The sequence below is a fragment of the Labrus mixtus genome, chromosome 3 (genome assembly GCF_963584025.1).
Source record: "Labrus mixtus chromosome 3, fLabMix1.1, whole genome shotgun sequence".
NCBI lineage: Eukaryota > Metazoa > Chordata > Actinopteri > Labriformes > Labridae > Labrus > Labrus mixtus.
Genome location: NC_083614.1, coordinates 6,725,450 through 6,740,611, shown reverse-complemented (window position 1 = coordinate 6,740,611; position 15,162 = coordinate 6,725,450). Strand labels below are relative to the sequence as shown.

Sequence of the window (15,162 nt, the reverse complement as noted above, 5' to 3'; positions counted from 1 at the left end):
TCTGCTCTTTGTACAGAAAATCAATGGCTGCACTTGGCAGCATTTTAATACTGGTGAGAGTCCAAGAAAACAAACTGTGATCTATTTAAATAAAACATCATCATACTGAACTGAATCCACCAAAAATTATTATTCTTAAATACTTAAAAATGAATCACCTAGTGAAAATATTAGGGTTAAATAGACTATTTTCACATGTTTATCTGTACATATAAGACATTATGTATCGCTGAAACTTTGTGCTCCCTCTTCAGAAAACAGTTTGTGTTTTTGGCCTTTACTGTCTCGACATGTTTGATGTTTGTAAAGCAGAAAAAAGGAAACTATACAACGGCAGTTTGAACTGGAAGAACGCCAACATGCACTTCACTTTTTAGGGATGACATAACAAATCAAAGTCTGTTTTATGTGATGTTTGCTGCACTGACTGACTTCCACTATGTTATGTTGTATGCTATGTGTGCTATATAAAACACAAGCCGATGTGGTATAGCTGATTGAAGTGAGACAATATCACAGGAACAGTTCAGTTCACCATGATCGGGTTCTTAGATTTTCTTGTTGTCTGATAATAAATGTAAACAGGTCTTTGATCATCCACCTCTCTGCCTGGTGGGGAAACTTATACAATCAAATAGCAGCTTATATGTTAGATTGTATTGTGTTTAGGGAATCTTTAGTGCTTAATGTTGACCCCCATGAAACACAACTTCAATCAAACCTCAACTTCATCATCCCTGAGGGGATATTTGTCTTAAGCCAGGTAGAAGACATAATAAATGAATGAGTAAATAATAAACTAATATATCATTATGGGTCCATACATGATGAAATAAATGATCAGATCTAGTACCATAGACACAAAGTGAAAACATTTCTACATTTCTTTAAGATCAATAACCCATGCCTGGAAGAGCTGTAAAACCATTTTTTGTTATTTGTGAGTTATATGTATTTAACTGATGATTCAACTGATTAAACAGGTCTTTTTGTGTCATTAAAAGGTTAAGCTAATGTTGTCATTATATTGTGTTATAATGTGGATATTATGTATGAGGTTAGAAAGTAAATTATTAGATATTTATCCCACTTCAGGCCACCCCTGCATAAGTCAGTGTCCCAGTCGGGCCACCAGGACAAAAAAGTCTGTACATGCCCCTGAATGCCAATACTGCATATTCCAAACAATCAACAAATATCGTACAGCAATAATCTTATTTTTTCCCTGTTATTTAGTGTTAAAAAGCATATTTTAAACTGACATCAAAAACCATCATTAGCCACCTGAAGATAAGTATTTAACTAATCATCAGCTAGATCATCATGAGCATCTCTGTGGCCTGAGAGATGAAAAAATATGAGTGGTCTTAAACTGTCTGTAGGGTCGGAACTTAAATTCTTCATACAACTAAGCAATGAAGTCAATTGTCTGGAGCCTTCAAAGTTGCTCTGTAACAGAAGATTTCAGACACATCAGGCAGTCAAACACGAATGGTGTAAAGGGCCACTTTCACTTTGTGTTGCAATTTCTTTTTGTCACATATTGAGTGACTTTAATGTTATAACAATGAAGGTCAAGACTTCTGTAGCATGCAGGAGTAAACACCGGCACAGAAATACTTCCAGGCCATATATGGGTGTGATATAATCTACTTTGTTGAAGGGCTGCAAAGTAAATCACATTTGCCATCACGGGGATATAAACATGTACAATAAACAAACTGCGAAAGACAAAAAACAGCCTGATACACGATAAGCAGGAAACAGAATGCATGGATTTGTAGCACGCAATTACTATTGACAAACTTTAAACCACAGCAGTGGCTCAAAATGTGCAATGTTTGCAATGACAGTTGGAAACCTCCCCTATAGGGACCCTTTCTGACAGAAGTCACTCATTGAAAAGAATGACTGAATGTTGTTAGTCTAGCCCTAAAAAATTAGAGAGAGGTACTTTAATTACAAAATGTCCGCAAGCATTATATGATGGTGTTTGTGCTTTTGATTTTTTGATGGTCTTTATAGTTATATTTTGAAAAAATATTAATGTAAACTTTGAAACATTTTTAGTTAGTGTCAGATTATTTATAACATAGTGGTGATGGTGATGGACCCTGGCCCAGGGAATTTTTGCAGACTGCAGAATCACCACCTGGTGTTGGCTTAAAGAAGGAGAGAAGAGTGAGGCAAATGATGATGAAGACCTCGTGGTGAGAAACGCACTTCTGCTGAAACATGGATTCAGAAGAGATGTGTTGAAAACACTAGTAGTGTGTAACATGTAAGTGCAAAGACAAATGTTAGAAGTAAATTGTGGCAAACATTTTGCATTTTAGTTTTTATAAAAGCCACCTCAGAACACATTAAAGTCATGCATACTGAGCAACATTATTGTACATTGCAGATTTTAATCAAACCATGCAATCGTACTTTGTTTCTATTTTGCTGATGTTTTTGGTTCCCAGTATATAAAGTAATCTCTCTTTTTAAGATGCTAGATTATGATGGTCAGATAAACATTAGTTTTGCATTGAAAGCATGAACAACAAATTCATATAAATGGTATGTAGCCTACATCCATGCTGTTACCTGATAGATTACCTATTCCTTTATGATTTCATCTGAGATTTTAAAACATGTTATAGACTATGCCCTGCGTTAAGGTCACTTGAGTGTAATTAAATACATCATGTCTCTGTGAGGCTGCCCTCATATGTCAGTCAGGGATGCAGCTGCACATGCAGTAAACCAGCTCAGAGTTAAAAAGAGCTGCGCAGCTGATAGCACCTTCCAGAAATTAGCACTGGCCCAGCTAATTAGAAGCAGTGTGAGCTGGTGGGAATGCGGAGGCGCTTCAGCTTCTGAGCATTTCTTCAGCTTTAAACCAACTCTTTCTCTTCTGTTCTATCTTTCTCATCGCCTGCGTGCAGCCGCTACACAACCACCAGGGACACTGAATCATGCAAAGCCTACGGGAAGGTGGTGCTGCTGGTGGTGGTGAAGGAGAGAGTGTGTTTGTGCATTCAATATTTAATCCTATAAGCCTCACCGTAAATCATAGCCAGACCGGTTTCGTGAAGGAAACGGACCCGTCTGTGCTTGAAGAGCCATATGGTGAGGATCGTTAAGGTCAGCAGGAGAATGAATGTCAGCAAATTAACGCTGTCCTGTCGGTGACTTTCCTCCGCCTCCTTCTCGGTGGTAAGTTCTTCCATCGCGTCGTCCTCCGCCTTCAGACCCGACACCGCGCTCAGTAAGATCCACACGGACATCGTGGTGCTCAGCGCGGCGCAGGCTGCGCGTCGCTGCGGCCGCCGGAGAGCGTCCATGGTGCAGGATGCTGCAGACGGACAGCTTCACCGCCTGTGTGCCATGTCACTGCTGCTGCTGCTGCTGAGCCGAGCGGGGACACGATCCGGTGCTCAGAGACCGGCGAGCTCAGCCTTTTAAAGAAACACTGCGCGGTGAGAAGAGAGGAGGAGACAGACTGCGCTGCCCTGGTGGAGGAAACCAAAATGAGACCACTGCCGCCCTGAAGCCCCCCTTCTACTGATCTACTTAGTCATTGTCCCGGGATTGTGATGATGGTGCAATTCAGATGTCGGTCCTCTTGAAAACAGGAAACTCACTGTCGTTAAAGTCAGCCTTTAGGAAGAGAAGTGAAAGTGAATATCCGCTCAGGATGATGTGGCATTGGTAGTGGAGGGGTGAGAGGTTGAATTATAGCAGTCGGGGGAACAGCTGGAAGGGGGGGGGGGGGGGGGGGGGTGCAGATATCAGATAACTAGATTTCCTTAAAGGGCTCAATTCTAATGCTATAAAGCTGCACCAGTATTTTACATAAACAATACATCAAGCATGTGAAAAACAGTATGGTGGAGCTTTTTGTGCCAAAAAATAAATCAGTTGAATTTACCTCTCAGCGTTTAGGTTTCTTTCAGCACATTGTTTTGGTTCATTCCAGCAGAAGAGCTGTGAGGCGTTTTTATAAGGTTATTAAACAGACAGACATTAACATTGATCCCTCTCAGTGAGCTATAAATAGAAGATGAGGATGAGAATGTCCTTAACAAAAAAAACTACTAATGTAAAGGACAAAATCAGCAAAGAGATATGAGGTACCAATTTGTCCACAAGGGGCACCAGGCTTGACAAAAAAACGGAAGTGGATAGTGGAAGGATGGGGAGCAGGCCTGCTCACAGAAATGGCTGGGCGGTAATTGGGCCCAGATGTCATTTAAGAATATCAGAGTGTGCACATTGGATCAGTAACACTTGGGCTAGCCTCCTGACTTATATAAGTTAATATTAAACAGCTTTTAGAGCTGACTAAAAACAAGTAGGTCTTATGGCTTCACAGTCCCACTGTCTTTACAGTGAAGTTCAATAGGCCTGTCAAGAAGTGACATTACTAAACAAATGAACAGACAAAAAGAAGTTTGTACCATTTTCAGAAGAGATGATTTACATTTTGAAACAGTCCATAAAAAATAAATTGTGTATTTGTATTTTCTTCAATGAGTAATGGTGAATGCATTTTAAACTAAAATGTGGTTATCATGGGGCGCTGTTGGCGCAGTGGTTGGTGTATGGAGGCTGTAGCCCTCCAAGCGGGCGGCCCAGGTTCGAATCCAGCCTGTGGCTCCTTTCCTGCGTGTCGTTCCCCACTCTCTCACTCCCTGATTTCCAACTCTATCCACTGTCCTATCTCTCTATTAAAGGCACAAAAAGCCCAAAAATAAATGCAGCTGGGCCCCAGAAAGTTTCCCCCTCTTATGCGCTTCTGTGACAGGGAGGAGGAGGGTCACTCATGCCCCAGGCTCCATAACAGGTTAACCCAGCTGTGACTTGTGCCATCATGTGCTAATACAGAGGTGTTTCTGGGCCTTTAGAGTTCTGCACAACATATATATTTCTAAGTAAGGTCCACTCAAGACACTGCTGGTGAACCTTTGGACAAAGAACACAATGTTGCTGTGTTATCACAGGATTTGTCTGCACTAGACTGACATAACCTCCTGTGATTAGAGGTTCAGGTGAACTCAGCAAACTGTCTCTACCTTATCAGTGATTAAACCCCTTATTCTGTCTGTAAGATTGTTTTCCTTTCTCTTTCCCAGTCACTGGTATGCATCATACTATATTCCTCAACTAGCCTTACCACACACCAGTTAACTCACAACAGTTCAACAGTCACCTGAGGGCATACGGTTGCACAAAAGAGCATCTCCCACGGAGGCATGATGGGGATTATCTATTATTAGAGTGGCCCAGTGGCTTAAATTACAAGATAATCTGGTGTCTGCTTGGACATGGTTACAAGATGTTTGTTATTTGTTGTGAATGTTTATGTTCTCTTTATCTATAGGCCACACATACAGTATGAACATTGCAAATAAATAAACATGGCTACTTTGAACACATGAACTTGCTTGCATGATTTTAAATGTATTAATTCATCAAATCATCTTATTATTTAAGGTTTTATTGAAGATTCTTTGGAAGGAATTTCTTAATAAGTATAAGAAGCTTTTTTGTGTTGAGGACAACACCCAGGGAGGTGTGTCCAATGTGAAGATGGCGGTGCGTTCAGGGTAATCTGGTTTATTATGCACCCTTCGTTCTATTTAGCTTACATGGTTCTCTTGGACATGAGGTCAATGAAATTTGAGATTTGCCTGCTTTCTAATGTGAAATATGTCGCTTTATTTTGGCAGCAGACATGTTAAAAAGAGGAGGAATACCTTTGTTTTTATGTTTAATTTGAATTCATTTTGATTAGTATTGTATTTTTCATCACCATCTTCTGGGTAGAATTTGTACTTGATTGGACCTGAAAATACTACTGACACATAGTTTTATCATTTTTATATTTATTTATATATCTATATATATAATATATAATATAATATAATATATATATATATGTATATTGCTTACATTAAGCCGAATTCTATTTGTTTAATTATTTTTTTTTACAATTTATTCAGTATTTTTGAATTAACAAACACGCATTCAACTGTTTGACATTTAAAACAATTACTCAAAACAGCATATTAAGATGCGAAATAAAACATATAACAACAAAACTGACCAGAAATCAACAATACAAACATATTTAATGACTTGAAATAAATCCAAATAAAATAAAGTTAAATGACATAAAAGTAAAATAAAATGAACTAAAAATACTATTTGGGGTGTTAATCAGTGTAAAATTAAAGGCTCACGACACTTCTTTTTTTCTCTCCAATTTTTTACATTAAGTCAAATTTGAACATTTGTTTAACTATCAAGCTCATCTCAGCATTTTTGCACTACTCACAGCTGCACTATTGTCTTATTTAGCTTTGTATATATTAGTCTTTGCTTATATATGTTTATATTTAATATTATACTTTTGGACACTGAGAGCACATTTCACCAAAGCCAATTTCCTTGTGAGTGTAAGCATACATGGCCAATCAAGCTGATTCTGATTCTGTTTAATAAAATCCGTCTCGGAAATTATTAATTTCTGTTTGTACTTAAACTAATCATGACGCCATCACAATTTCCGAGACTGTAATTGGCTGTTGTAACGACCAGCGCGTCACTGATTGGTTGGGAAATGAAGATCTGAAACAGGAAGCTAGAAAAAAAATCTTGTCAACTTAAGAGCACGTAAGCTTCTCTCTCACATTTTCTCGTGTTCTCCAAGCAAACGGTGCGGTTAGAAAGCTGTCTGAGCAGGACGCCACTAAAACACCAACATGGGGTGCTTCTTCTCCAAGAAATCCAAAAGGAAGTCGCCCGAAAAAGAGGACCGAACGCCAACAACGACGACTGTCGAAACTACGACGACAGGCAACGCGGTTCCCCTTGGCAACAACACCGACGAGGCACCAAAGCAGTACAGCTGGGATAAGAGGGAAAAGGTAACCTAGGAAACCAAAATTAATGCGATGGACGGAAACAAAGCCAACCCTGCTGGACAATGTAGTCATACATGATGAATGTTTTTTAGTGTGTTTTAACTTGTGTTTAAAGTCGCTTCAAGCCAGCTAACTAGCTGCTGTTAAACAGCAAAGGATAGCTACAACTACACCTTTAATATACGCAGCGGTTGGCAAGTAGCGGTCCGGGGGTCACATACGGCCCCTTCCTCTCTCACGGCAGCCCGCCAGTCAATCATTTTAATCAATTAATCAATTAATTAAATTAATCATTTTATCAATTTATCAATTTATCAATAAATTAAAAACAGGAAGAAAACATGACAAAATCTACCATGCGGATTATAACCTGGGTTGCCAATAAGACACCATGCAAAAAGCCCAAATGCACTAGAACAAGAAGCAGAGAAATGTTTTACTAATACTTTTCAAAACAGGAAATAGTTTTTTGCAAGAAATGTAAAAAATAAGAGATATTAGCAAAATATACGTTATTAACCATTAAAGACTCAGTTCAAAGAACTGGAAAGGTTATTAAAATTGGCTATAATTCTGACTTTAGCTAAAAAAATGTTTAACCAAATATTTTTATTTGCATTTTCATTTAGTAACACAGTAACAAAAAAAAGACAAACCTTCTTGTCTTCTTTTTTTCATGTTTTTTTTTCATATACTGTCAATAGATATTCTGTGCATATGTTGAGAAAAGAAGCACAGAAACATTGTCATGCATAAATCTGTGTCCTTGCAGTTGTCAATTAACATGTATACTTATATTAGCGAATGCAGTCCCAACAGTAAAGTGTTCCCTCTTAAACATGACACTTTCTTTACACAAGCTTTGAGCAAAGACACTTCCCATTTACAGCAAAAGAAGAATGAAACTGACATGCACACACCTTCTACTTGAACATATCAGAGACAAAGAGGAAGGAAAGCTTAAGAGTTTACTCCTTACTAGCCTAGATTGATGTGTTGCAGCACTTTCTCATGGCACTCCATGTATTCAGCTTTACACGAGAAGTGTTACCTAACCTGCCAGGTGATGCATGCAACGCACATTATAAGTTAACAATACTCTTGAGTTTTAGTCTCAAAGCCTTGTCCTCTCTTTGTCTCGCTCTCTCCATGCATCCAGTTTTATCTCATTATTGGATTACTGCGTAACACTGACTGTGTGGTTCACTGTTACACAGCTAACCACACTTAACATGACCTGTGCTCAGGCATTATCAAAGCGGTAGTTCAACTTCCGTTTTGACTCATGGGATGTGGCACCTTCACATGTTATACTGAACGATAGACTTTAAAAATGCAGTATCCCGTGGTGCAGTATGAAAAAAAATCTGATTCTGATGTATGCAAGTAAACAAGTCATCAAAAAAAAGGATGATCATCTAAAACATAGTGAAGAATCACAACGGTTCAATAAAGGTATTAAGGTGATAACACAGTACGATTAAATGTGATATATGATTGTGCATGTTTATTCAAATGAACATGGGTCTCTATGTAAGCTTGTCCTGTCTGCTATAAAAGTGCAGGATGTGGTTGTGACTCTGAGCTCTGTTTTATTAAAGGTACAGTCACAATCATCAGGGTTTTCTTTAAGGCATTTATTTTGCAACAAGCTGCAACAATACCTGTATTTTAAAAGAAGAAGAAGAAACATTTCCAGGGTTTCTCATTGAAAACGTCGATAACAAATGCATTCCCAACAGTAAAGAGTGTTCCTCTTAAACCTGACATTTTCTTTACACAAGCTTTGAGCAAAGACACTTCCCATTTATAGCAAAAGAACAATGAAACTGCCGTATACACACCTAGTAATGGAAACCAGCAGAGACAAAGAGGAAGGGAAACTAAACTTTAAATACAAAGCTCATGTGCATCGAGATGAAATGAAAATACAAAAGGCTATGTTATGTCATATGTTGTTAAATATTGGAACGCTTATCTGGTCTGTTTTCTGTTTTTTTTTTTGTTTCCAGGTTGATCCTAAAGACTACATGCTCACAGGGCTCAAAGACGTCACGGTGGGCCGTCTGCCTGGCAAACTGAACGGCCAACAGTTTGTCATCCAGGAGTGTGAGAACTGCAACATCTACGTGTTGGACCACTCGGCGACCATCACCATCGACGACTGCATCAACTGCCGCATCGTCCTGGGACCCGTCAAAGGCAGCGTGTTCTTCAGGGACTGTAAGGACATTAAGTGCGTGGTGGCCTGTCAGCAGTTCCGCACGCGGGACTGTAAAAAGATGGACGTGTTCCTGTGCTGTGCCACTCAGCCCATCATCGAGTCGTCCACGGGGATGAAGTTCGGCTGCTTCCAGTACTTCTACCCCGAGCTGGCCTACCACTTCAAGGACGCTGGGCTCAGCATATTCAACAACAACTGGAGCAACATCCACGACTTCACGCCTGTGTCTGGAGAGAACAACTGGAGCCTGCTGCCGGAGGCTTCAGCAGTTCTGGATTTCGTCCCGGTGCCGGACCCGGAGTCTGAATTCAAGTCTCTCCGGATCTCCGGTGATGCCTCACGCAGCATCGTACCTCTGACCAAGGGAGGGAGACGTAAGGACAGCGAAGAGTCCTGCCTCTTTGTCTTCTTTGCTGGAGAGTACAGCACGGCGAACGCTCGCAAACTGATCGATGAGGTGAGAAGAATGAAAAGAAGTTTCACTTAGTTTTGAAAAAAGGGGGAAAAAGAGGCTTACTATAACTTACTGACAATTCACTGAGGAGGTTTGTTTTTAGCTTTAACTTTGCTAACTGTGAAGTATTTGAAGAGAGTTAAATGATAGTCTGCATCATTTTATTGAAAGAAAAGTATAAATCTGCTTCCCCTGATTGGTGCTTAATATTGACGACATCTCTCTTTGAAATTCTCCTCGTAAAAAAGAAACAAAAGTCTAGAGTACTTCCTCCTCCTCAATTACAGCTGTTGCACTTAAAAGTCAACTACATTTAAATAAGCATTTTGTCATTCTAAGCATATCATGAGGAGCTGCATCTTAATATATGAAATCCTTCTTATCTTATCTTATCTTTGTCAAGCTGACTGTAAACTTGTCGATTGATCTGAAATGCTGAAGCCTGCTGCTCAAACATTCCAGTGATGTTTGAGTTGTTGCCAAACTATGCATTACTCCATGTCTAAAGCTCGAGACTGGATAGCAATGTGGGGCAGTGAGGATGTATTGTTGCTAGACACGTTTTACTGTTTATCTTTGCTTTGACGGTTGTCAGATACAAGAACTTTGACTTTGGTGAAATACTTAATGGAATTACATTGTCACCTGTTCCAATACTGCCCATCTTGTGAAACTTCTAGTCACACTCTGAATATGATTTTTAAAACTCCAATGCGGGGGGGCGGTTGTGGCTCAGTTGGTAGAGTCGGTCGTCTCCTAACTGGAAGGTTGGGGGTTCTTTGGCAAGACACTTAACCCAGGTTGCTTCCTTTGCTTCCTTTGCTTCCTTTGCTTCCTTTGCTTCCTTTGCTTCCTTTGCTTCGGCGGCATGTGAGTGTGTATGAATGGGAATAGTTGCTTCTGATGGACACTTTACACAGAAACCTCAGCCATCAGGGTGTGAATGTGTAGGAGTGACCTGCGGTGTGAAAGCACTTTGAGTAGTCAGAAGACTAGAATTGGCTATACAAGCTTGAGTCCATTTTCATTTACCGTGCCTTCCAGCTTGAGTTAAATAAGACAAGTGTTTGATTATTTGCCTGTTTTTGTCATTAACTTAGCTAGGAATGAAAAATAATGACTCTGTTTGATAAAGCCTCGATCAGAAGTCTGAGGCGGACCTTACTGAAGATAATTATAATTATTATTTTTTTTAAATAGCAGGCTAACTCCTGCACACTGACTTACTTGTAGACCTTTCAGTATGAAAACATTGCTAATGTATTTGTGCAGTTAAGACAGTGTCTCCTCTGCTCTCTTTTTGAAGGAGACATAACTGTAACATTTCATCTCCATTAAAGAGATCAAATGACTTTAGTAACATCAGTATCTGCCTTTGACCTATTAACCATTTCCTTTGACCAGTGGCTCTCTCTCTCTTTCACTCTCTGCAGCTTTTAGTTAAAAATAAAATTGAAGATCTGAAGTTTTTCAGATCACTTTTTGGTACTACTGATCATTACACTAAAATGAAACTGACATGTATTTCAGTACAATCATTTTGACAACCTTAGGACTTGGAAATGGATTATCTAACTGTGTCTGTCTCATTTGGTTCAGGCGTCTGTTAAAGGTTTGAAGCTGATTCAGACGAAGGAAGTCTCAATGCGACCTGAAGATGTGAAGAGAGTGTTTCAGAACAGTGCAGAGGATCTGGTGGAGTGGATCACCAAAGGTACGTCTCTATTTGTTTTTCAAAGTGTGGGGTCTTTGTGGGGTTTTTGTTGTTGTTTTTTAAAATATCTTCAGATCTTATCTTACAAAGTTGTGTCATAAGCCGTCAGCCTCTTGCAGCTTCAGCTTTGCATTACCAAGAGTATACGCTGTGTGTGAAATAAGCTGTGTGGGTCTTAAAATACCATTACTGCACAAAGTTTGTCTAATCATTTCCAAGCATCATTTCTGGAAAAGAAACGTAGTTCCCTCTCAGACTTAAAGTAGCTGTTGCTTTTATGATTTTTTGAAAGATTGGTCAACATGCTCGCATGATTTTTTTTTATGACACCATCGCTGACTAAAGCCTGTCCATGGTTCATCTGATACAAGAAATCTGGTGACTCAGCCGGCAGATTGGAAGCTGGAAACTCTGAGAATCCACATTGTGGCTACAAAGTGTGTGTTGAGGAAACAGGATTTTGCATTATGGGGGGACAGGCTGATTATAAGTCTCCCGTTTTTAAGCCTCAAATTTGGCTGAATCCAAATTTCCGGACTTAGCCGGACTACAGACTCGCGGACTTTGTTGGCACTTTCTCTGGAAATCTACAAGTGCTGAGGACTTTCCAAATCCACCGTTCACCTAGTTCACAAGGAACCTTAAACCGACTGCCTCAATCACCCACAATTTATTGCATAACAAATGTGACATTACAGTTTATCTGATTTCCCATTTGATAAAGAACGTACTCTGAAGACAGGCTACACATGATATTCAACAGTATCATGATGCAGAAACAATCAGCTGTGCATTTCATGTTTTGAGTCTTCAGGCCGGGAAATTTGAGTCTAAGCAGTCTGCGGTCTTTTTATAAAGATTCAGGTCACATCATGTACAATTAAAGTCTGAGGGCTCAGCGCACAAGTCTGCATTTGACATTTACCCATCAGTTTCCTGTTGTTTTTTTCAGGCCATGACAAGCCATAATTATTACATTGTACATATTCAGTATATTTATTTTTTCATGGGGCTGAAAAACCCCTGCCAGTGTGTTACTGTCCAAGTGTCCATATTTGTAGTCCCTTTCACTGCTGTAGCTCTTTTTCTCTCCCAGGTATCCACACCTTAAAGCATATCCTTCTTTTAACAATTGAACTCTAAACAGGACAACAAATTACAAAATGAACATCATCTGTGTTAAAGAAGACTTCAGACTAGATATTGAGACCATGAACTCATGAGGAAATGTAAAAAGGAAATAAATCAAGTGAAAAGAAGGGGACTGCTTTCCAATCAGACTTCCCTTTGCCATCAGTGTAGTCGCCCCCTGCTGGCTGATTGAAAGAATGCTGCTTTAAGGCACTTCAGCATTGGCTTCACTATTGAAACAGGTTGAATCCACTTCTCATAGTCTATTGGAGAAACTCTTGTATTAACTGCACTGAACATATGGCTTTGGAGGGTTTTGTACAGTTGTACTGTAAGTATTTAAACTTTCATGTGTTCCCTCTGAAGGTCCGGTCATCGCCCTCGAGCTGAACGGTGACGGAGTTGTGGAGGCCTGCAAGAGCCTCGCTAACGACGTGTTCAGTGGAACTAAGGTAATGATGGTTTTGACTTTTCTAATTTCACAGATCGGTTTTCTTTTTACAGCCAAAACTCCCTTCTGGAAAATGTTATATCTTTTTTTTTTTTTTCAGGTTTATGTGTCTGATAACAAAAATACGTCCTCTCGAGACGTGGACAACTTCTTCAACTTTGCTGATATGCAGATGGGCTTGTGAAACTGCTAGTCACAAACTGAATATGATGTTTAATCCCACCATACCTTCCAGCTGGGGTTATATAAGACAAACGTTTGATTATATGCTGGTTTTTGTTATCAAAACTTAGCTAGGAATGAAAAATAATAATGACTACGTTTTGATAAAGCCTCGATAATAACAATTCAGTTGAATTCACCTCCGATCATCCACAAACATTTGCTGTAAACCACTGAACAACCATTAGTTGCTATGAGTGCTGTGAATATTTATATTTCTATGAATGTATTCAGTTATTGATTGTGAATGTAGCTCTTTGCTGTAGAAGTCATTTTAATTTATAGCATTTGTTCTCGTTGTTGTTTGAAACAATCGTTTCAGCGGGGAAAAAAAGCACAAGGATGCCTGAGGGAAAATATTTTATATCAACTTAAATCATATTTTATTCATTGTCAGGATTGATCTGTGGACGTCATAAAGAACATATTCTGAAATGAAACAATGTGTATATTTGAAACATGCTGTGTAGACAATAACATCTTTATTGATACCTGTTAGGCCAAAGGTGAATCATTTAACAATGTTTTTCTTTGTTGCTGTCGTTCAGATAAACTGAAAACGTTGCTGTTTATGATGTTATTTTGTAACATTTGTTTTATACTCTACTGAATGTTTTTGTATAGACATAAATTCATGTTGTTGAATATCATTTATAGTAAAAGTTTCATTACATACAGTCACGACTCTGTTCTGTCATTATTACAAACACAAGACGTTTTTAAAAAAACAATCCAATAAGAGTTCATAATTAATCAGGTTATTGTGGGGTCTTTAGTATCTGTCAGTGAGTTTAATAAGCTGCTTCATTCATCCATCGTTAACTTGTAAAGAGTTACTGCTTGTCCAGTGTGAAGCATTTAAACGAGCTCTACAGTTCAGTAAATGAAAAGTTATGATTACTACTCATCAGGTTCAGAAGTAGTTTTACCACCCGTTGACAGAAACACAAAGTATAAGGGAGAAGTTTTGTTTTTGGTAACAGAGGGACGTTCATTTTTCTGGAGAAGAATGAATCATACGTTTGTTAAAAATGTCTTCCTACGCAAACTTTGCAGCTTTCACTTCTGCTGTAAAACTTCCACCTACTTCATCTGTATTTTTATTATTAGGGTCTATATCAACGGACTTTTTCACATCTGTGTTAGGGCTTTTTTTTTTTTTTAATCTGTAGAAGCCCTTAGAGGCAGAAAAGCAAAAACATTACGATCAAATATTCAAGCTCTAATCTATATTGTTTTCTTTTCTGTTTAGGGCAAAAGAACGGATTGAGAAATAATTTTGCCTGATTTTTATACGTTTTTATATCTATCTCGGAAAAACTTGTTTTTCCTGGATTATTTCTCTCAATAACTGTTTTTTTTTTATTATTTTTTTTTTTACATTTTTTAACTGCTTACAGGTTTTTATTTTAAAGCAATCAGTGTGTTTGAATCATAGACTGTGAATTATCTTATATACAGTCTATGGCTTTATTGCACATTTTATCTTTAATTTGAATATGTGACTGAGTATTTAAAATGTATATTTTATTGACTGTAAATCTGTTCAATTTAATTTTTGATCAATCACTTAATGCGTGAGTCAATATGTCAGATCGAAATGTTGATCAGTCTTCACTAAGACAAAGATGAAATCCATTTGTTATTTAGATTCACTTTATTGATACATTATTCTTTGTACAGAGGCAAAATGTTTAGTTTACAGCCAGTGAAAACAAATATTTTTTCTTAAATTTATTTGTATTTTGGTTGAAGTATCTTGTGAAACCCAACTAAGGACAAAAGTTAAAGTAAGTAAAAGCTGAAAACAGTAGCCTACAGTAAATCAGATGTCTGCTGTACTAGAACCATGATAGATTGCATCATATAATAAAAGTTTCAATAAGTATTCATACTAAAGAAACTGAAATCCCATAATCAAAAACAAACAAACTGATTAATCAACCATCGCCGGCAGATTCGTGCGGTTGAAAAACTAGTCTATTAATTGCTGTACCCTTGTATTTTGTGTTACGCCGGTGGATACACCGAGCGCACCCGGGCAGGCTGGAG

General features: G+C 38.5%; 2 protein-coding genes across 4 annotated transcripts in view; one reads left to right on the top strand and one right to left on the bottom strand.

Moving 5' to 3' along the window:
- Nucleotides 1-3,728, bottom strand: part of slc9a7 (solute carrier family 9 member 7) — a 38,172-nt gene extending 34,444 nt beyond the window's left edge. The window contains exon 1 of one of the 3 annotated variants that reach the window (XM_061030164.1): nucleotides 3,050-3,728. In XM_061030164.1, the coding sequence (XP_060886147.1) occupies nucleotides 3,050-3,329 (280 nt within the window). In that variant the 5' untranslated portion in view covers nucleotides 3,330-3,728. The remainder of the gene's footprint in view (nucleotides 1-3,049) is intronic. The other 2 variants (XM_061030147.1, XM_061030154.1) reach the window with 2 other exon arrangements.
- A 2,903-nt stretch (nucleotides 3,729-6,631) lies between these two features.
- rp2 (RP2 activator of ARL3 GTPase) lies at nucleotides 6,632-13,787 on the top strand. Its single transcript, XM_061030135.1, has 5 exons — nucleotides 6,632-6,917; nucleotides 8,927-9,595; nucleotides 11,192-11,306; nucleotides 12,804-12,889; nucleotides 12,989-13,787. Exons 1-5 carry the CDS (start codon nucleotides 6,753-6,755, stop codon nucleotides 13,070-13,072), a joined length of 1,119 nt encoding a protein of 372 aa, XP_060886118.1. The 5' UTR covers nucleotides 6,632-6,752; the 3' UTR covers nucleotides 13,073-13,787.
- Nucleotides 13,788-15,162: the final 1,375 nt, after the last annotated feature.